This window comes from Grammomys surdaster, unplaced genomic scaffold (genome assembly GCF_004785775.1).
Source record: "Grammomys surdaster isolate TR1022 unplaced genomic scaffold, NIH_TR_1.0 126036, whole genome shotgun sequence".
NCBI classification, from domain to species: Eukaryota; Metazoa; Chordata; class Mammalia; order Rodentia; family Muridae; genus Grammomys; species Grammomys surdaster.
In genome coordinates, this window is record NW_021620849.1 from 3,492,955 (window position 1) to 3,515,450 (window position 22,496).

The window sequence follows — 22,496 nt, forward strand, 5'->3', positions numbered from 1 at the left end:
CACACACACACACACACACACACACACACACACACACACACACACACTACACACACATACACACACACACACACACCACATACACCACACATACTTCTTTCAGTCTTGAGACTTGCCCACAAGGTAGGGTGGCTCTGTTGGGTACTGAGTTGAACTCAAGGCTCCTCCCATGCCTCTCAGACTCTAGTCTAAGCCTCTGGCCAGTGTCTATGCTGGGAAGCCTTCCCTGAGCTCCTGCAGATTTTTAGAACCTAGGCTGTCTCCTGCTGGGACCTAGTCCAAATGATCTTTTCTCCAGGAAGTAGAATCACCCTGGGACATTTTAGTCCTCTGCTTCTCCTTGGCCCAGAGTTCTGCGCAGTCCGAGTGGTGTCCTCCTCCTCCTGGCTGTATCTGGTTGATTAGTCACCCTCCCAACCCTGACCCCACCCCTGCTTTGGCTCCGGCTCCCTTCTAGTAACTTTCCACTGACCCCCCAGTCCCCCCTCCTCACACCCCCAGCTCCTGCTTTCTTGCTGGGTCTGGCTGACCCAGGATCACACTCCCTCCGCCTCTCACAATGGATGGCTCCAGCCACTGGCACAGGCCCCACCTCAGCTAAGCAGGGTTCAACCGTTCCCCGCGAGGAGTCCCAAAGGTGAAAAAAAACCCTTTTTATCTCCTGAGAGTTTGGGGTACCTGCTTAAGGCAGACCTTAATCCCTCCACCCCCGTCAACAGCACTGTTTTCAGAGATGGGGTGGGAAGAGAGCAGAGACTGAGAGGGAAGGCTGGAAGGAAGGACTTGGGATGGCCGAGGAAAGACAGCCAGTTTGGATAGGTTGGGTTTCCAGGCAGGATGAAGTTGTTCCAAGGGTGTGGTGCAGTGGAGACTCTGGAGCCATGGTCCTCATAGTATGGGATCCTATGATTAAAAACTATAAGCATGTTGGCTCACAAACAACAGGACCCCACTCCTTAATGTTCTAGAGGCTGGAAAGGAAAGCAGAGTGCCCCCATGGTCCTGTTCTGATGAGGAATCCCTCTCCCTGGTCACAATCAACTCCTTTCCCATCCTTACGAGCTTGAAGACAGAGGGAGACTCCGGGCCTCTTGTATAAGGGAAACTGACCTCATTCATGAGAGTGGCCCCTCCTGATGGAATCTAAGCCTGTCATCCAGGCTTTGGTTTTATCATGGGAATCTGGAAGATTCAGCCTCTAGCAGGGACACATGCTACCCTGAATGCAGAGAATCAAGCTTTCTCCAGGGCACACACCTCAGCCGTACAGGACTTTGGCAACCTTCCTGGCATCTGAGTGGTCTCTACCCATTCTCAGCTGTATGACCTTGGGTGGGTAGCCCACACCTCAGAGCCTCAGTGTACCCATTGGTTAAATGGAAATAATTACAGCCACCTCAGTTGCTCTGAGGATCGATGAGCCATCACATATCATTGAGTATCTGGCACACGGTAGGACTTCCTTCCAGGCACATAGTAGGAGTTAATAGTCCTTCCTCTGTAGCACTGCCCTGAGTTACACACACTGCTTGTCTACCATCCCAGGCACTGCAGACCCAAAGGTAGTTCCTGGGTTGTGAGATCATACTTGCCCAGGGACGTTATTACATACCCTACCTTAGAAAATTGGAGTTTCCCTGCCTTCCCCCTTCCCTCTGTTCATCCCTTCCTTCCGTCTCCTTTCCTTTCCCTTCTTTTCTTCTTATTTTCCTTTGTGCTTTTCTTCTCTTCTTTGTGGTACAATGGTTCCTGGGCTTCACGTGCCAGGCAAACACTTTATCACTGAGCATCTAGAGACCCCTCCCTTCTCTTCTGTTTCCCTTTCCCCCTCCCCACAATTCACTGCTTCACTGCCAATGCAGCGTCCCCCTCACCAACAGCCTCCACCTATAGCTAGAACATGCCTTCTGATGCCCATGCTGCCATCCTGGGCATGTCCTCCCAGCTTGAGCCCGGGGCTGTAGGCAGCCAGTTGCCCTGGAGTCCCTCACATAGTCAACCGCACCAGCTGACTGGAATCACATCTGGCTTCTGGGAGAGCAGAATGATGTCACCACCTGAGCTGTGAGTAGTTCCAAGCATTAGCAAGGAGGAGTTTTAAGGCAGAAATGAAGTTTCTGAATCCAGTATCTACGCTCCCTGTCATGTGATGTCCCCAACAGCAGGCAAGCCACGGCAATAGGTGTGAAGTGGAACAAGTCTAGAGAAGGCGGGTGGTGTTGGCTGGGAAGGGGGAGGGGAACCAAGCCACACCGTTTTCTTTCTCATCCCCACAGCTGGGCCGTGGGAACAGATCTTTGCTGCCACCTAGGACCATTTACTTGTTCTGAGAGATTGTGCAAGACTTTCCCTTTTCAAAACACAAATAGCCAGCTCCTGCCCTTTGGCCCTGCCTGCCAGCCTGGCCTCCCGGAAGTGCTGTCTGTCTGTGCCATCTCTGGGTCTCTTGCTCCCTCTCAATGTTATTTGGCTTCTGGTCGGTGTCCACACACCTCCTCTGACACCACTCTTCCCTAGCTAGGCTTCTTCCTGAGTGCCATAGTCTGTCTCGAGACTTGCCTTGCCCAAGTGCTGAGGCTCCTTCATAGATAATTGGCTGTGCTGCTTGGTCTATGTCCCTCTCCTTTCGGCCATTCTAACTGGTGGCCTGGGTCTCCTAGACTCTCCTCTCCTCTCCAGGGTCCTGTTCTGCACACTTCAGCAGGTCTCTGTGAGTAGTGTTTGTTCTGTTGCTTCTGCTGGAACGCACCCTCTTTTTTTTCTTTTACTTTTTTTTTTTTTTTTTTCGAGACAGGGTTTCTCTTTATTCCCCTGGCTGTCCTGGAACTCACTCTGTAGACCAGGCTGGCCTCGAACTCAGAAATCCGCCTGCCTCTGCCTCCTAACTGCTGGGATTAAAGGCATGCGCCACCATTGCCCGGCTTTTCTTTTACTTTTAATTAATTAATTTACTGGGTATGTGTTGGGGGGTACATGTGTGGCACAGTGTAAATGTGGAAGTCAGGGGACAGCTTGTGGGAGCTGCTTCTGTCCTACCCTGTGGGGCTCTCAAGGGTAGATCTCAGGTCATCAAGCTCGGTAGCAAGCCTTTATCTGCTGAGCTATCTCAAAGGCCTCAACTGCATTTCTCATGGGCCAAGTTCCAAATCTAGTCACCATCCAGAGTTCTCTCTCAGCCCTAGACTCTTTTATCCAGTGGGACATTCCACTTAGAGATTACGTGGGCCTCCCATACCCACCAAGTTCAAAACTAAATAGACAATTCTGAGGCTCGCCTCTGCTTTGTTACAGGAACAGGGGACCCAGACAGAACACGTGGCAGGTGCTTGCAGAGCATGCACTAAGTCCTGAGCTAGATCCTCTGCACCCTCAAAATGAAAAGGAAGAAAAAATAGAGGAACAGATGGGAAATTCAGAAATGAAAGAGAGAGAGAGAGAGAGAGAGAGAGAGAGAGAGAGAGAGAGAGAGAAAGAAAACCAAATTCCCCACAGCCATGGCATACAGCATATAAGTGTTTGGGAATAGTGCCTTCTTTTCCTTTTTAAAGGGATTTATTCAGTATCTGTGTGTCTGTGTGTCTGTGTGTCTGTATATGTGAGAGAGTACAGGCACACATATGCCTTGGTATCAGTGTTACAGTCAGAAAATAATAGTTGATTCCTTCTTCTACCTTGTGGGTCCTGGAGATGAAACACAGTTGGCCAGGTTGGTGGCAAGCATCCTTACTGGCCGAACCATCTAGCTGGCTCCCTTTCCTGATGTTTTAATATTCCAGCTTTCCCATTTTTGTTTTGTTTTGTTTTTACAGACAGAGTTTCTCTGTCCTGGAACTCACTATGCATTCTAGACAGGCCACAAACTCACAGCCTGCTTCTGCCTTCCGAGTACTGGGATTAAAGGCACGCACCACCACCACCTGGTCCAACTTTCTCACTTTTTTAAAAAAAGAATTATTTATTTTATGTATATGAGTACACTGTAGCTGTCCTAAAGCACACTAGAAGAGGGCATCAGATCCCATTATAGATGGTTATGAGGTGCCATGTGGTTGCCAGGAATTGAACTCAGGACCTCTGGAAGAGCTGCCTCTCCAGCCTGTCTTCACCACTGGTTTTTTTTTTTTTTTTGATTTTTTGAGACAGGGTTTCTCTGTGTAGCCCAGGCTGTCCTGGAACTCACTCTGTAGACCAGGCTGGCCTCGAATGCAGAAATCCACCTGCCTCTGCCTCCCAAATGCTGGGATGAAAGGCATGCGCCACCACTGCCCGGCATTCCCCACTTGTTAATGAGAGAGAATTCCCATAGCCTTAGCAACTCTGCCAGACTATTTGAACTATTTGAAAAGAAAAACACGGGCAAGACAAGCTCTCCAATGGGAAGAAGAACCCAAGAGCCACATGTTCCCCAAGCCCTGGCACTCAGCCACTCACTTTCAGATGCCTGCTGTCACTGGACCCTTGCAAGACCTTGAATGATGTCCCTGGTCCACACAAACTTCCAGCCTTTCCCTCATGTAATAACACAGACCATGTCCATGGTGAGATTCTCCCTTCTCACCTAACAGCCTGTCTCTCACGTTCCCACAGGAAGCTTCTTTCTCCTTTTCTGTTTCCTATTTTAATTTTCAGCATGAGCAGGAAGGAGCGAGAAGGACTTAGGAAAGTGTCATATACTCAAGACGTGGGTGCAAGCTTCTCAAGAGACTCCAAGGGCTTTCTCCTTTCCTGACAGTTAGCTCATCATGGGTGGTCATGCTGTGGGCTACTAAACCAGCCCTCTGTCAAAAGATATGCAAGCTCTGCTACTACAGATGAGCTACAGTTGGGGCTGGAGAGATGGCTCAGCAGTTAAGGGCAGACACTGCTCTTGCAGAGGACCCCAGTTCGGTTCCCAGCACCTGTGTCAGGTGGTTCATTGCGACCACCTGTAGTTCTAGCTCTAGGGCATGTGATGCCCTCTTCTGGCTTCTGCCAGCACCTGCACTCATGTGCTCGCACCACACCCCTCCGTATATGTGTAATTAAAACAATAAAATAGATATTTAAAATAAATAAATTAAAGGGCTGTAGCAAGAAAGCCCTGGGGTGGGCTGTGGACCTGGAAGGGAAGGAATGGATATGAAGCATGATTGAAAAGGAAACAGGGTGACAAGGTAAGATGCGAATTGCAGGGCTGGGATACATCTGCTCCAAGCCTGATCGCCCTGAACAGAAGCAGAACGCCACACAAAGGAGGGTCCCCAGGCCAGAGTCATAGCCCAGAACTGAGCTTATGTGGAAGAAGGAGAGTCCATGAGTGTGCTAGACCTGAGCCAGCTCCTTTAGCCTTCATGACAATCCTGAAGGATTTCTCCTCATGATAGAGGTGAAGAAGAGGTGGTGAAAGGCAGGTCCTCTCACAGCCCAGTGCAGGCTTGTGTTGGGGATCACCTGGGACTCTTACACAGACCTCAGAGCTACTCCCTGCACCTGGCAGACCTCTGCGGCGAGAAGGCTTTGGAAGAGCGGGCTGTTGCCTGGCTCTGCCACACCTCTAACCCAGGACCCTGTCTCCCGGCAGGTTTTGCCCATCATCATCTTCTTCAGCTGCGTCATGTCAGTTCTGTACTATCTGGGCCTCATGCAGTGGGTGATCCTGAAGGTGAGTCCTCAGGCCTGGGTGTGCTGCTTCTGAGTCACCAGCTCCCGGGCACAGCCTTCCAGCGCCCATACTCTCCCGGAGTCCCATGACTCAAGGTCTACCTCTCTATTCTAGAATTTTTTGCTTTCTGGATCCATGCCTTCCCAGAATCCTCTGCTCCCAGGGTTCATACCCTCCTAGAGCCTCTTGCTTCTTGAAGCCCATGCCTTCCCAGAATGCTCTCCTCCCACACTTTACATTCTCTCTGAATCTATTGCTAAACATCCCTTCAGAAGGTCTCTCGTCCTGACACTAGGGGGAAATAGCACAAAATCTAATGCTATCTTTATGGGATGGAGGGTTGGGGGTCTAGAAGGCAACATAGGGAACATTATTTATACCAAAATGATCCACAGAGATTATAACACCAGGCCACGTAGGCCAGACTTAGCTGGTATAAATATGTTTACTTTAAAAGGATTATTAATTTTAGTTGTTTGTTTACTTGTTGATTTATTTGTTTATTGTGTGTGCACATGCACGTGTGTGCATGCATGCATACCAGGATGCACATGTGGAGGTCAGAAGGCATCTTGCAGGAGCTGGTTTCCTCCCTCAGCCATGTGGGACCTGGGGATTAAACTCCGGTTGTCAGACTTGGCACTGAACACCTTTGGCAACCCAACCATTCTTAGGTTTGTAAAACCTGCAGATGACTAGGATGTAGGAGTTAGCATTTGAAAGCATCAGACCTGGCAAAAGATCCTGAAGTTTTAGCCAACGGAGCTCAGAATAAGTCAGCACCTTTGGATGACAGCAAGAATAAAAAGTGACCTACACTTATGTTAACCTGCAGAGTCCAGAGGAGGTGACTGTCCCTGGATCTGGAGCATGTGTTCAACCATGGGCGTGGACAAATGATGCTATAAGCAGGAAAGAATCCACATCCTCCACAGCCAGGCTGGAGGGGTGGAGAATGATGGGCCTGGACCAGAGGAAGAGAGGAGGGGAAGCTAATCACAGATGCTTATGAAGGAAGGCTAGCCGAGGAGAGGCTGAGAGGCATCAGTGGCACAGAAACATTCCAGAGAAGAACTTCCTAGTACAATATGTCCCAAACCCTTTCCACTGAACTCTAGACCCTGGCGTGCTACCAAATGTTGCTTGGAAAAGAAAGTCTCTAGTTAAGTAACTGAGGAAAACCAGGCTAGACGTTATGGTGAATTAATTCTTCGATTAATTTACTTATTTATTTGCTTTTTCAAAGCCCCCTCCTTCCTCTCCTCCCAGTCCCACCCTTACTAGTCCCTCCCCCAATTACCCTCTACCCTTCTCCTCAGAGAAGGAGAAGCCCCTCGTGGGTACCACCCCACCCTGGGACATCCAGTCCCAGCAGGACTAGGCACATCCTCCCACTGAGGCCGTACAGTTACTGGAAGGGGATCCTTCCTATCTCCGCCTCTCCAGCACTGAGATTACAGGTGGATGCTTTTACACGGGTCCCGGGACTTTACCTGACTGACTGGGCTGTAGTACAACCAATTTAAGCTTATCCCTGACTAGCTTACAAATAAACAAGACTCAGACTATGGTTATTTTATTTGGCTTTGACAATTACTGGGGGGGTCACTCCTAATCTTCTTCTCTAACTGCTGACCTGGCTACCTCCCTAGCAGTATACCCCAGATACTTTCTGTTTCTCCTGGCTCCATGCTTATGGTTCATCTCCCCTCATGGCAGCTTCCTCCTCTCGTTCTTCCTCCTTCTCCTCAGCAATCCTCTACCCCAACCAGGTCACTCTAAACCCACCTACCTCTAATCCCTCAGTAACTGACTGTGGCAACTTTATTTAGTCAATAGTATTAAGCAAGGAACAAGGGTCACACAACAAAAGCTTTTAAAGTCAAGAATCCTCTCGTACAGAATTTACCATTACATATGTAGCAACAGATCAAACCTTAACAGCAAGCCATCTCCACATTCTCCTGATCACCTCTTAATACTCCTCCAGTGCTAATTAAATTTCAACATGAGTTTTGGAGGGGCCATTCAAACCACTGCCGGGCCCTGGACTGGGAGACTTCTAAGGTACTTTCACCCCCAACTCTTTCTGACTCTGTCTTGCTAACATCCGCTCATGAGTACTCTGTTTTTTTCCAGATTGCTTGGTTGATGCAGGTCACCATGGGCACCTCAGCCACTGAGACTCTAAGTGTGGCAGGAAACATCTTTGTGAGCCAGGTAGGTACTGCTGCCACCCCAAAGAGACTGGAGGTGGGCAGGCATCCCATCTAATTCAAGGGAGAGCCATCTAACCTGTCTCCAGGTTCACAGAAGGCTCTCCAGGGATGCTGTGTGTCCTGCCTGTGTCATGCCAAACCCAGACACGGTCTATTTGGCACCTCTATCGCTTCAGTCTGGACTGTTGTCATCAGTTTAGATACTGACAGGCTAAGTGGACAAACTGAGGTTAGGGAGATAGGAATGGTTTGGCCAAGATCCTGCCTGGATAAGTAAAGACATATTTAGTTGGTTGGTTTTTGTTTTGTGTCTGTTTGTTTGTTTTTCCTTGATCAGGCTTCTTTTCTCTCTATCAGTTTGTCTTAGTTTTCCTCTGTCTGAAATGTATTTCTTGAAATAATAAAGTTCTGAAGTCACTTGAGTCTTTTCAGGGTTAATCTTCCCAAGAAGGAGACTGTAGAAGTCAGGGAGTTGCTAAGAGATATTCTTGCCAAGTGATTCCTTATTTCATTGGGTAGTTTAGAGTTTTGTTGTTCTTGTTGTTTTTGGTTTTTGGGTTTTTGAGTTTTGGGTTGGTTTTTTTTTTTTTTTTTTTTTTTTTAGAAAATATTGAGCCAGCTACACAGAGAAACTCTGTCTCAAAAAAAAAAGAAAGAAAGAAAGAAAGAAAAGAGAGAAAGAAAGAAAGAAAGAAAGAAAGAAAGAAAGAGAAAAGATTGGCCTGTTTTTTGTTAAGGTGCAAGATGTAACTTTTATTCATCTGATGTAATCATCGTCTCAGAGGCTTACTGTCTCATCTGCTAACCTAGGCCTAGTCCCGGAAGCTTCTAGCCTCCATACAATCTAATCTAAGCCTGGACTGTTTTTAGCTCTGAGACTGCTGAGTAAGTTCACTCTAGTGAGCTTCCTATGTCTTTCTGAGCTCTGGCTGATCAACTCAGCTGTTCTGGCTCAAGCCCCTCTCCATGCTGACTGATTCAATCTGGCTTCTATCAGTTTCTCACTGAATTGCTCTGCTTGGCCTCATACTAACTTTGGCAATCTGTTCTAATCTTCTGGCTCTTTCTCATTCTCTGGTCTAGCTTGTTCTTTCTCTGCAATCTGTCTCTCTATGACTGTGGGAGTCAAACCGCCTCCTTTCCTTTTCTCCACTGCTCTCTCTTAAATAGCTTCCCTTTCCTTCCTCTTCTTGTGAGAGTTGGGCAGATCCTATTCTGTCAAATCTTTTTCTGATTCTTCACTTTGTCTGCCACTCATTTAGACATCATTTTCAACCATGGGTGCTTCTTTCTTTTTTTTTTTTTTTTTTTTCTAAAGATTTATTTATTTATTATATGTAATGTAAGTACACTGTAGCTGTCTTCAGACACCCATATGAGGGCATCGATCTCATTGTAGATGGTTGTGAGCCACCATGTGGTTGCTGGGATTTGAACTCATGACCTCTAGAAGAGCAGTCAGTGCTCTTAACCGCTGAGCCATCTCACCAGCCCTGGGTGCTTCTTTCTACAAACTAACTTTACCTTCGTTGTTTGGAATTAAAGATGTGTGCTAAGGGCATATCTGTATTTCAGCCAGAGGGATTAAAGGTGTGTGCTAAGGCTGAGCCACACCACACACAATTAGTAACAGGTTTTTACAGTAAACAACACAATCTTGTGGCTCATAGTGTAATTAAATATCCTGCAACAGCAAACATGTTAAATTCACATAGGGTTTTATAGTTTGCATATTTGGTGTAATAAATAGATGTGCTTGCAGATAAATTGTTTCCAAAATCAACCTCCCTCCCATTTCTCTGCCCCCCCCCTCTGCTTTTTTTTTTTTAAACAGAGTCTTATGTAGCCCAGACTGGCCTCAAACTTGTCATGTAGCCAAGATTGGCCTCCAGCTACTGATCCTCCTGCCTCTACCTCTTGAGTATTTCCATTACATGTATGGGCTACCACCCAAATCTCTTTAAAATGTTCAAACTGAGGCACAAGAGGAGGATCTGATACTACAGAAGCATGAAACCTTAAAGATACAGCCTGTGTCTGCCGAGAAAACATACATAGCAGTGATGTAACTCTGGTTTCTCAAAGCTCCCAGAGCATGTTAGTGTGTCTACGTTGTTGGTCCGATTTCCTCCTTTCCCTCAAAGGGAGGGACGGAATAAGGAACCTTCAAGGTTTTACTAACATCATTTCAGTCTTTAAGGATGGCAGGCCTGGGCCACCTATGCAGTCCACATTCCCTCTCCAAGGTTTTTATACCCGCACCACGGCTGTAAATGTTTTAAATATGCCCTGATCTGGAGCCCCGAGCCCATTCTTCCTCCCTGAACTCTGGACTGGTTTGTTACCCTACTAGCTCAATACCTCAGAGATGTCTCAAATGTACTGAACAGGACCTGGAGACTCTCCCCTGGCACAGCTGCACATTTCTGAGACTCTGAGGAAACACTAACATCTCCCATGAGTTGTTCATACCACTCAGAATGCCATCTTGCCTTCTTCAGTCTCTTCTGTCTGAGCATCCCACCTGGTACCAGGTACCTCAGCTCCGCCTTTGCTACCTACTGCTGTTCCTGCCCTTCTCCCTTACCGTGAGCCGTGTTGTCAGTCTCCTGGACCACTGCAATCACTTCCTGTTCTCCCTGCTCCCAACCTCACTCCTGACATTCATCCTGAGACATATCTCTAAGTAACCCAATCAAAAACATGTATGAGGACCTGGGGGTGTGACTCACTGGTAGAATGTTTGTCTAACATGGGCAAAACCCTAGAGGTTCCATCCTGGATACACACACACACACACACACACACACACACACAATATCCTTCATGCCATGGCCTATCCAAATGCATGAACTTCTTCTCCACAGCCTGTCTACCCTCTTCTGCCTCCATGTCAAACAAGTCCCCACACATGCAGCACTCAGTGACAGACACATCCTCCTCCTCAACACTTCTCAAACTTGGTCAAGCTTATTCCTGTCTCAAGGTCTTGGTTCTGTATGGATGGCTGAGCCACCAGTCTGTGTAGCTGGCTCCTTCCAGTTTCAGTTGACAATGACCCAGTACCACACCCTCTAGGAGGCCTTTGCTGATATTCCCTGACCACGAGGCTTTTTTTGTCACGTATCTTCATAGATTCCATCATCCTCTAAATTCACAGACTATCTATATCCTACACACACTTCCTGCTCCCAGGAAGATGTTCTTGTCATTTCTGGGTATTGGTTATTTTTCTTTTCTCTGTGATGAAACATTCTACAAAAACAACGTAAAGAAGGAGGGAAGGAGATGCCTGTTTTGATTCACAGTTTAGACGTACAGTCTATCATGGTAGAGAGGGCAAGGCGGTGGGGGTGTGAGGCAGCTGGTCACATTGTGGGAAGTGGCGTGAGACAAATGTGCTCTACCTTACTGTCTTTGGGTATAGGAATGAGGATGGGGGAGGGGTGTGAGGCGACAGAGTCACGTGATGAATCCCAGGTACTCAGGCTCTGGAGACCAGCATCAGGGTGCATATCTGAGTTTATTGCTCAGCGAGTATGCTTATATACAGTGTTTGAGCCAATCCCAAGCCCCCTAAATCCTTGGCCAATCATATCTCATCACACTGTCACCAGGCTCCAATGAAAGTCCTGCCTGATGAGGTTACTCAGAAGAAGTGGGAGGAGTTAGGACTTCTTTTTGTTGTTTCACTGCTGTGCTGGGAGCCATCTTGGATCTAATGCCGTGTGCAGTAGACCGGGACTCTTCCAGAAGTCACAGGAGCCGGAGGCACCTCGCTTTCCATCCCACTTTTTCCTTCACAGGGTTGATTTTCATCTCCTACAACTTTGTACCTTGTATTCATTCTGGGGCCCCAGTCTCCGAGATAGTGTATCCACATTCAGGGCAGGTGGACCGTCCCTCCTCAGTTAGACCTCTCTGACAGCACCCTTATGGTGTACTAAGAGGTGTGTTTCCACAGTGATTCTAAACTCAGTCACGTTGACCATGAAGATTAACCATCATACCCGTCCTGCAAAGCAGTACCAAGAATGCCAGGGGCTCCATAGTTGGACTGGAGAAATAACGAGTGGTCTAGACTTCCCCACAAGCCCCAGAGCAAATGTCCACTGCAAGCCCAGCCCCTTTTTGGATGATACTCCTTGGGCTCATTAGAAGTTCGGGCTTGTTTCCCCTTCCAAGCTTCCGTTTGCTTCCCTGGAAAATGAGGATCCTTTCTGTCTCAGGTTGTAAGCACTGAGGGGGAGGTGCCTGGGTGTGAGGCACGTGGTGTCAACACACGGGTTGGGTGGTGGTATGCAGGTCCTGTCACAGAGGTGGGAGGACAATGAGATTCAGAGAGGCTTAGCTGAACCCACCCTCTGTCCCCTCCTCTGAGATTCTCCCTTAAGAACTGTGGCCATCACTCCTGGCTCAGCCATCCATATAGAACCAAGACCCTGAGACAGGAATAAGCTTGACCAAGTTTGAGAGCAAGGACAGTGAGCACAATGCCCAGTCACCACTGCAGCTCATTGTTTGTCTTCTGACTTGTCTGTAGACTGAAGCTCCGCTGCTGATCCGGCCCTATCTGGCAGACATGACACTCTCTGAAGTTCACGTTGTCATGACTGGAGGCTATGCTACTATTGCTGGCAGCCTCCTGGGCGCCTACATCTCCTTTGGGGTAGGTATAACCTTTCTCTGCTTGGCTATGCCAAAGACCTGAAGTTGCCTTTCTGGAAGCCCCACATGCTTCTAGTCACAGCAGCAGCCATGGGGTATCCCCTCCCCACTCTGTCTCAATGACCAGCTGTGTCTGAGCAAGTCTACTTGGTTAGACTTTTCAAATGGGTGCTGGGACAGATTCTAGAATTCCCTTTATGTATCAGGGACTATGCTGGGTGCTTTAATATTCCCATTTTATAGATTTATAGATTAGAAAATCGAGGCTCAGAGAATAGATTAATGGCTAAAGCCAGGATCTGAACCCAGATCTGACTTCAAAATCATGCTCACTTTCCCATAGTCCCACATGTAGGCTTTCCCTTGGGATCTGGCCTAAATGATGTATAATATAGTCCTCTCATGAGATGATCCAGTATTATGAATTGGACTCTTAATTCACAATACAATAGCATAGGCAGAAAAAATATCTACTTCCACATGTGTGGAATTACTTATTTTATGTATATGAGAACACTGTAGCTGTCTTCAGACGCACCAGAAGAGGGCATCAGATCCCATTACAGATGGTTGTGAGCCACCATGTGGTTGCTGGGAATTGAACTTAGGTCCTCTGGAAGAGCAGTCAGTGCTCTTTACCACTGAGCCATCTCTCCAGCCCCAATTTCCTTTTTTAAAAGAGCTGTAATCCTAGCCCTTGAGAGCATAGGCAGGAGGATCAGAAGTCCTAGGTCATTAACTACATGTAGAACTGAAGGCTATCCTGCCTCAAAAGTCAAAGAAAAAAACTAAGCATACAAAATTTGAAACCCCAAACTTTATAGGTGGAACTGTTTCTCACTAATGACATATTAGATAGACACACTACTTGCACATCTTAAGGTCTTTAAATATCTTAACTTTGCTCTGGGCCTTGTGATCAGTTTTAAGATCCCCATGTTCTTTCTAGACACATGAGCTTTGCAGACACTTCTAGTCATTAACTAGAACTTAAAAGGCAAGGGATGTATCTTACCACACTAAAAGAAATAAAATAAAGCCAAAGGAGGTGGTGGTGCACACCTTTGATCTCAGCTCTAGGGAGGCAGAGGCAGGCAGATCTCTGAGTTTGAGGCCAGCCTGGTCTACAGAGTGAGTTCTAGGACAGCCAGAGATATACAGATAAAAACAAACAAACAAACAAACTGTGGTCACCAACTGTGTACTCCTGAAGCTGAGGCAGGAGGATCAAAAGTTCAAGGCCAGCCATGGTCACATAGTGAAATCCCATTTTAAACAAAATTAAAACAAAACAAAAAAAACCCCACAGATGTACAGCAAGGCTATGCCCAGTAAACACACCAATAAATGTATCTTAAGTTGAAAATACCAGCTCCATCCCAAGACAGTCCACTGTCAGCACCAAGTTTCCCCCGGCCCTGTGGACAGACTTGGATCTGGGGCTTGACTGGCTGCCGCTGCCAGCATCACAAGAAAACATCCCACTGGCCAGCCTGGGAAGGATCACAATTCAAAAAGCCAAGTGTAGTTTCTGCAGAATGCTCATCATTTTATTACCGCCTTGATGTAGCAATTATTTGTTTGAGCTGTTAAGTCAGAGTCCATCTATACCGCAAGACTTTTGTCCGTTTTATAGCATCTGCCTTAAAGCTCATCTCCTTCCTTCTCTTCACTCTCTACTTCTTCTGTCCCTGGCTGCGGAGAAGCTCTCTTCTGCCCCCTACCCACCCTCAACTGTCACTGCCTGGCCTCCGGCCCTGATTCCTCTACTCCCTTCCCAGGGAGCCTCTCAGATTCTTTTTCTTTGTTTTGTACAGCTGGCTTTTAAACCCAGGACCCCATATGTGCTAGGCAGGTCACTGAGCTATAACCCCAGTTCATAGATTATTTTTTTATTTCCAAAACGGTTTTACTATTATCGTTTGTGTATGAGCATGGGGGGCACACATGTCAAAGGTATGCATGTCACGTGTGGGTTAGGAAGGAGTCCGTTCTCTCCTTCCACCATGGGTTCTGGGGATTGAACGGAGGCTTGTTATGACAAGTCCTGTTACCTACTGAGCCATCTCGCTGGTCCTCAGCCCACAGATTTCTCTTTGTGGCTCAGCTTCTGACCCTTTGCCACATTCTTCCTATTGCAGGTCTTTGGATTGCAGTAGGACCTGTCCATCACAGTAGCCATGAGCTACTGAGTACGTGAAACATGGACAGTTTAAAGTGAGGCGTCCGGTATTCTTTCTTCAGTGCTGAAAAGTAAACCTAGGGCTTCAATCCCAAATGCGAGGCAAGCGCTGTACCACTGAGCTAAGGTCCCATTTTTAAAAAAAATATCTAAGTTACTTAGTCTGCCCTTGAACTGGTGACCACCTGCTTTAGCCTCCCAAATAGTTAGCATTACAGACTTGTACCCCCAGGGCTGGCTTTCTTTGCACTTTTGGACATGTGGCTGCTGGCCGCAGTAAACAGTTGGTGCTTTTCTGGGTGGTGTTTCATGCCATGTAGCCCCATCCCCTGGGAGATAGGGGAGAAGGATCACACCAGTTTTCACCAAAAATCTAAACAAACTGGTCTCTTGGTGCAGGAGTCTCTGAACTCAGGCTGATCATGGTAACATTCAGGAGTTGGCCACTCATGTTTCTTATTGAATTGTCCCCAAGAGAAACAAGGTCTGAAAGATCCTGAGTGGGTAAAGTGACTCTGTTGCTTAGTTTCCACATCTGTAAAATGGGCAGACATGCTGGTTGCCTAGCCATAAAAGATAGACTGAAGATGGTCAGAAAATACTTAGCATGGTACTGAAAAGAGACCATATTAAGATCAGTGGGCCGGGCAGTGGTGACGCACGCCTTTGATCCCAGCATAAGGAGGCAGAGACAGGCGGATTTCTGAGTTCAAGGCCAGCCTGGTGTACATAGGTGAGTTCCAGGACAGCCAGGGCTATGAAGAGAAATCCTGTTTCGAAAAACAAAAACAGCAACAACAACAACAACAAAAGATCAGAAGGTGGGCAATGGTGGGCGAGTTTAATCTCAGCACTCAGGAAGCAGAGGCAAGCGGATCTCTGTATTTGAGGCCAGCCTGGTTTACCGAGTGAGTCCCAGGACAGCCAGGGCTACACAGAAACCCTGTCTTGATGAACCAAAATAAAATAAAATAAAAACAAAAACAAACAACCCCCTCCCCCCAAAACCCCAAAACCAGACCAGAAATCTCTCCTTTGTCTCCTTTCTCACTAAATACCTTTCAGAAAGGTGATGTGTTCTTGTCCTATTTCCAGAGGGTAGAGGAAGCCTGGGCGGCTGAGATGGGAGGCATTCTTGACTGGGCTCCTGGATGCAGGGCTGGACGCAAAGGGGCCACAATAGGTTAGTGTGGGATGAACCAGCACCCAGCTTCACTGCCTGCATGCAGGAGTCCTGCATCTTCATCAAGAGCAGGAACCGCCACTGTGACATTTGAGACTGTGGCCGAAATGGCTCTGGAATGTGTGTCCCTCCTAAGATCCAAGATTACTGAGTGTACTCTTCAAGCTGAAGGAAGAGATTGGGTCTAGGCTAGTAGAGAGAGAAGCCCCAGATTCCAGGTGTGATGGTGTCCACGCTGGAGCTGAGTAGCCAGGGAGAAGACAACAGAAGCCCTGAAATCTCCAAGAGGGCATCCATCCAGACTGCGCCTTATCCAGAAGGGGTCAGGGTGCTGGGCTTACCATCGAGTGCTGGTGACAGAGAAAAGGAGCTGGGCCTCTTGTTGGTTCGTTTTCATGGTGTGCACGTGAGCTTCCTGTTTCTAGGACAAAGCACCCCAGAGGAAGAGTTGAAAAGTGGAGATGTGTTTTATTTATTATCATGCCTTTGGAGGTCTCCACCCACTTTGCCCATCACTCGGCTTGTGTTGAGATGGATCATCATGGCAGAGAGGGTATCGTAGGATAATGGTGTCCACCTCGGGGCAGTCAAGGACACAGAGAGGCAAAGAGGAGGCAGAAGAGTCTGGGTCCAAGATGTACCCTTAAAGGCATGTCCCAGTGACCTACTTCTCCCAGCCAGGCTTTCCTTCCCGCAGTCAGTGTGGATGGATTAACTAACTGGTGGACTCAGCTCTGAGGCAGCTGAGGACCAAGCCTTTGTGAGGGACTCTTCATTTTCATACCCTGTGTGGTTTTTGCTTCTGAGTAAGGAGAAAAGTAGAGTTTAGAAAAAGAAGGAGGATTTCAGGGCCTGAAGGTCTCCAGGCCTCCTTCAGCTGCCACACGTCCTGTCTGTTTCTGAGAACATCTGCCCTCTGCCTTTATTAGCCTGAGCCCATGCAAACTCACCTCCTGTCCTCTCCCTGCCCCTTCTTCAGGCAGGGGTTCCACTGTGTAGCTCTGAGTAGCCTAGAATTATAGATTAGGCTGGTCTTAACTCACAGAGATTTGCCTGCCTCTGCTGAGACTAAAGGCGTATGCCACCATGTCCAGAAAAGGGCATCTGCTTCAAGCTGCCTGGTGTGGGGAGGGAACTGAACTCAGGTCCTCTGCAAGAGCAGCAAGGATTCTTAATTGTGGAGGCATCTCTCCATTCCCCCTCCCCGACCCTCCCCTTTTAAAAAGAGTCTCATGTTTCTAGGCTAGTCTCAAATTCACTACATAACCAAGGATGACCTTGAATTTCTGATTCTTCCATCCAGAGTGCTAGGTTTACAGGACGGTACCACCCCTAGCTGGGGATAGAACCTAGTGCTCCCGCATGTCAGACAAACACTCTGCCTGAGCTGCATCCTTTCTACTTAAAATTTAAAAACTGCTCTTGGCTTACTACAAAATTTAAGGAGACAAGATCTATCTTGCATTTCTGTTTTTTTTTTTTTTTAAAAAAATAGTAGAGTTATGGACTTATTGAAAGATATCAAAAAGCACCAAGAAAGAAAATCACTTCAAACCCAGCTCACCAGGGACACCCAGTATGCTGACAACTAGGGGACTCCTTCCTGGACCTCTTCTAGGCAATTTGGTGTTTGTTTTCCCCATAGTTAGGGTCGTGCTCTTCACACAGGTTTGTGCACACTTTCCATGTTACTGCACGGCTCCGAGAAGCATCACTTTCTAGAGACCATTCTCAGGATGGAGCGATGGCTCAGTGGTGAGAACGCTGGTTGCCCTTACAGAGAACCCACATTCTGTTCCCAGCACCCACATGGCAGCTCACAGTGATCTGTATTTCCAGTCTCAGGAGATCTGAGGCTCTCTGCTTGCCTTCGCAGGCACCAGGCTCACACAATGCACATGTGTGCATGTAGGCAAAATGCCCACTCACACAAAATAAATTTAAAGGAAAAGGCTATTTGCTCATTGTCAGTTAGATGGTTGATTCTGATTTCAGTTTGATGAGTAGTGCAGTGGAGGGATGGCTGCTCAGCTGTCTCTGGAGCAGTGGGGGTATGTGTTTTGAAAGTGTCTCTCTCCCCACCCCTCAGAGTTGGTGGTGGTTTACAAGCTTGCTGGAGTACTTGTCCAGTGTGATTTCTAGAGAGACCCAGTGCCTTTGGGCTGCTGAGGGAGGCTGACTCCTTAATCCAGGAGTGAGTGAGATAAGTTGCCTCCAAGTGGTGAGTTCCCTGTCCCCCTGGGTATTCAAAGATAGAACGTAGGGGTTACATCCCTTTACCTCACATAAGCTATGCAGAGACGGGGATGAGCTACCTGCTTTATCCATCTCAATTCTCAGCTCTTGTAAAAGAATTTTAATCCAGTAACATGGCTGCTCTGGCAAGGGATCACATCTAAAGACCTCCTAGGTCTGTGTGATCCAGCTGGAATAACACACCTTTAATCCTTCTGACTGGAATACAGATACTTCCTTAGTATACACTGTTTATCCTGAAAAATAAAAGTAAAGTTAGTTTGTCAAAGGAAGCAGCCATATTTGAAAGTGACATCTAATTGAGGGGCAGACAAAGTGATGAATCAGAGAAAGGTTTGACAGAATGTGGCAGAGATAGGATACACCCTACTCTCAGCAGAGGAAGAGAGGCCACTTAAGAGCGGTGCAGGGAGAGATAGGAAGGGGAGATGGTAGTTTTACTGGGACAGTTTTACAGAGACAGGCTGCAAATGAAGACAAGATAAGCCAGAGAATGAGAAGAAGCCAGAAGATTAAAACATATTGTCAGAGTTAGTTTGAGGCCAAGCAGAGCAATTCAGTCAGAAGCTGAGAGAAGCTGCATTGAATCAGTCAGCTTGGAAGATTAGATTGTATGGAGGCTGGAAGCTTCCAGGACTAAACCTAGGGAGAGTTACATCAGAGAAAGAAACCCTCTGGTCTTAGCCCAAGCTGTGTATTCACATAACATGGGTATGGCCCTCATTTCATCCCATCACCCGAGAAACTAAAAACAACATTTAAAAAGTCTGGAGTGTTGTCTGAAACTGTCATAAACTCTTCAGCCAGAAGGGGATTAGTTGTCAAAGAGAGACAGCCTGGGTGAAGAGAACCTGTGAAATCAGAGCCAAAGGCCATGTTGGATTTTGATTCTTCTCCCTTTAATTTGAGCAAGTCATAGTTATTCCTCTGGGGTCTCAATTTCTTTGTCACTAGATAGGGTAGTGTCACTTGCTTGGCCTACCTTGCAGAAGTATTGTTTTTTGTGTTTTGTTTTTTTTTTGGGGGGGGGCTTGGGTTTTTTCTTTTTTTTTTTTTTTTTTTTTGGTTTTTCGAGACAGGCTTTCTCTGTATAGCCCTGGCTGTCCTGGCACTCACTCTGTAGACCAGGCTGGCCTCGAACTCAGAAATCCGCCTGCCTCTGCCTCCCAAGTGCTGTGATTAAAGGCGTGTGCCACCACAGCCCGGCCAGTATTGTTTTTTTTTTTTTAAAAACAGTGACCATTCTTTTTTTTTGTTGTTTTTTGTGTGTATCTTACCTGTGATATATGTGTGTGTGTGTATATGTGTATGTATATATGTGTGTATATGAGTATTTATATATGTGTGTATATGTGTCTGTATATGTGTGTATATATATATGTATATATGTGTGTATATGTGCACATATATGTAGATATGTGTACATATGTTTATATATGTGTATATATATGTGTGTATATGTACATATATGTGTATATATGTGTTATATATGTGTGTGTATATGTACATATATGTGTATATATGTGTTATATATATGTGTGTGTATGTGTGTATATATATGTGTGTATATGTGTGTTTACATGTGTGTGTATGTGTTCGTGTGTGGAAGAGAACAGCTCACAGGAGTCAGTTCTCACCTTCTACCATCTCAGTTCCAGGGACTGAACTCAAGTTTTCAGGTTTAGCAGCAAGCCCCTTTACTAGCCCAGCCATCTCCTGGACCCTCGCAGAAGTACTGGGAAATCATCTGAACATAAAAGGGATTATTAATGACCATGCCAGCTCTAGTACAGTGGAGTCATACTTATAAGAACATATCACACACATAAATACTTGTTCCTCTGCCACCACATTTCTTCTACCTGTCCCTCAAAACCTCCCTGTTATTTATTTTTATTTATTTATATTTTGGGACAGGGTCTCAGACTGACCTTGACCTCACTATTGCAGCTGAGGAGGACCTTGAGTTTCTGGTCCTCCTGTTTCTACTTCCTGAGTGTAGGGATTACAAACATGCACCTCCACGCCTGGTTGCGTAGTTCTGGAGATCAAACCCGGGGCTTCATGCATGCTAAGCAAGCATTCCACTCTTACCAGCCTCAGACCACCATCTCTGCTGTTCTTGCAGATTGACGCTGCCTCCTTAATTGCTGCCTCCGTCATGGCGGCCCCTTGTGCTTTGGCCCTCTCCAAGCTGGTCTACCCAGAGGTGGAAGAGTCCAAGTTCCGGAGCCAGGAAGGTGTGAAGCTGACGTATGGGTGAGTGTAGCTGGGGGCTTTCTTGGGGGCACTAGGGCAAGGTGTGGGGGCAGAGGTGTGAAGAACAGCATTGTCCTTGATTCATTTCTGTCTTCCATGGAGCTAGGGCCCATTCTCTCCCATCTCTGCCTTGGTGTGGCTTGATATGCAAACACACACTTTTTGTTTGTTTGTTTGTTTGTTTGTTGTTTTTGTTTTTTGGGACAGGGTTTCTCTGTGTAGCCCTGGCTGTCCTGGAACTCACTCTGTAGACCAGGCTGGCCTCGAACTCAGAGATCTGCCTGCCTCTGCCTCCCAAGGGCTGGGATTAAAGGCGAAACACACACTTTTAAAAAAAAGATTTATTCATGTATTTTATGTTCATGAGTGCTCGGTCTTCATGCATGTAAGAAGAGGGCATCAGATCCCATTACAGATGGTTTTGAGCCACCTTGTGGTTGCTGGGAATTGAACTCAGGACCTAGAAAGAGCACTCAAGTGCTCTTAACCTCTGACTGAGTCTTAACACACTCTTTTATACTATTTATTTATTTAATGTGCATGATGTTTGTCTGTGTGTCTGTACCCACACCATGTGCTTGAGGACGCTAGAAGAGGGCGTACAGTTCCCTGGCACATAGGTGGCTGTGAGCCTCCATGTGGGTGCTGAGAATCGAACTTGGGTCCTCTAGAAGTGCAGCTAGATACTCTTTCTGTTTGGTTGGTTTTTGTTTTTCAAGGCAAGGTTTCTCTGTGAAGCCCTGGATGTCCTGGAACTTGCTCTATGGACCAGGCTAGCCTCAAACTCACAGAGATCTACCTGTCTCTGCCTCCCGAGTACTTGGATTAAAGACCTGAGCCACTATCACCCAGCTCAGTTACCTTTCATCTGTGAGCCATTTCTCCAGGCTGAACACACTTGCTGAGGTGATTGACGTAGGAAAATGGAGAGTTCAGTGCCAGCCTGGCTACATAGCAAAGTCAAGGCCAATTTAGGCTTCGTAGGAAGATTTGTGTCAACAGAACAAAACAAAGAAAACAACAGCAGCAAAAACAAGCACTCACCTCACTTTTCTAACCAGCAAGAAATAAAAAGGGCTGGTCAAGGTTCACTAGGGTGGCTTAGCTTTTGGTGCAGCCTGGTGTTGCTCCCTGCCACCTTCTCTGCATTTCTGACATCTGACCACCAGGTGGCAGCCTCATATTGGCAAGTGGAGTTCCAGGTTCCTAACGTGCCTTTGTCACAGTTTTATCACCAAACAGTTTTAACAACCAAACCTTTAAAAATGTTGAGAAGAAGCTGGGTGTGGTGTCACATGTTGGTAGTCCCAGCACCTGGAGGTAGAGGCAGGAAGGTTAGGAACTGGAGGCCATCCTTACTACACAGTAAATTCCGGGCCAGCCCACACTTCATAAGATTGTTTCAACACTCCCCATGCTCAGACATTGAAAAGATAGCCCAAGGAATAACCCAAACCTCACACTGCCTGAGGCTCTGGGCTGCTCTGTCCTGTGGAAATAGACTTCAAACTACCTCTATCACCCCACACCTCCTCTTCCCACACCCCACCCCCCACTGTTTCTTTCTTTCTTCTTTTTCTTTTCTTTTCCTTTTTTTTTTTTTTTAATTTGGTTTTTCAAGACAGGGTTTCTCTGTGTAGCCCTGGCTGTCCTGGAACTCACTCTGTAGACCTCTTTTTTTTTTTTTTTTTCTGAGACAAAGTGTTGAGTATCTCATCTGGTCTCAAACTGTAACCTGGCTTTATATCTAAGGATAACTTTGAACTTGTGATCCTCCTGCCCCTCCTGCCTCCGCAACTTTTTTTTTTGTTGTTTGTTTGTTTGTTTTTGTTTTTCGAGACAGGGTTTCTCTGTGTAACCCTGGCTGTCCTGGAACTCACTCTGTAGACCAGGCTAGCCTCAAACTCTCAAACTCAGAAATCTGCCTGCCTCTGCCTCCCAAGTGCTGGGATTAAAAGCGTGCGCCACCACTGCCCGGCTCTGCCTCCGCTACTTAAATGTTGGGATTATAGCCATATACTATCACTCCCAAAGCTTTGCACACGCTAGGCAAGTGCTCTACCAAGCGAATTACATCCCTGACATATA

The 22,496-nt window shown here is 46.9% G+C and overlaps 1 protein-coding gene across 1 annotated transcript in view; it reads left to right on the top strand.

Moving 5' to 3' along the window:
- Slc28a1 (solute carrier family 28 member 1) overlaps nucleotides 1-22,496 on the top strand; it is a 48,164-nt gene that overhangs the window by 17,798 nt on the left and 7,870 nt on the right. The window contains exons 9-12 of the mRNA XM_028754858.1: nucleotides 5,561-5,641; nucleotides 7,781-7,861; nucleotides 12,404-12,529; nucleotides 20,278-20,408. Coding sequence (XP_028610691.1) covers nucleotides 5,561-5,641; nucleotides 7,781-7,861; nucleotides 12,404-12,529; nucleotides 20,278-20,408 — 419 coding nt within the window. The remainder of the gene's footprint in view (nucleotides 1-5,560; nucleotides 5,642-7,780; nucleotides 7,862-12,403; nucleotides 12,530-20,277; nucleotides 20,409-22,496) is intronic.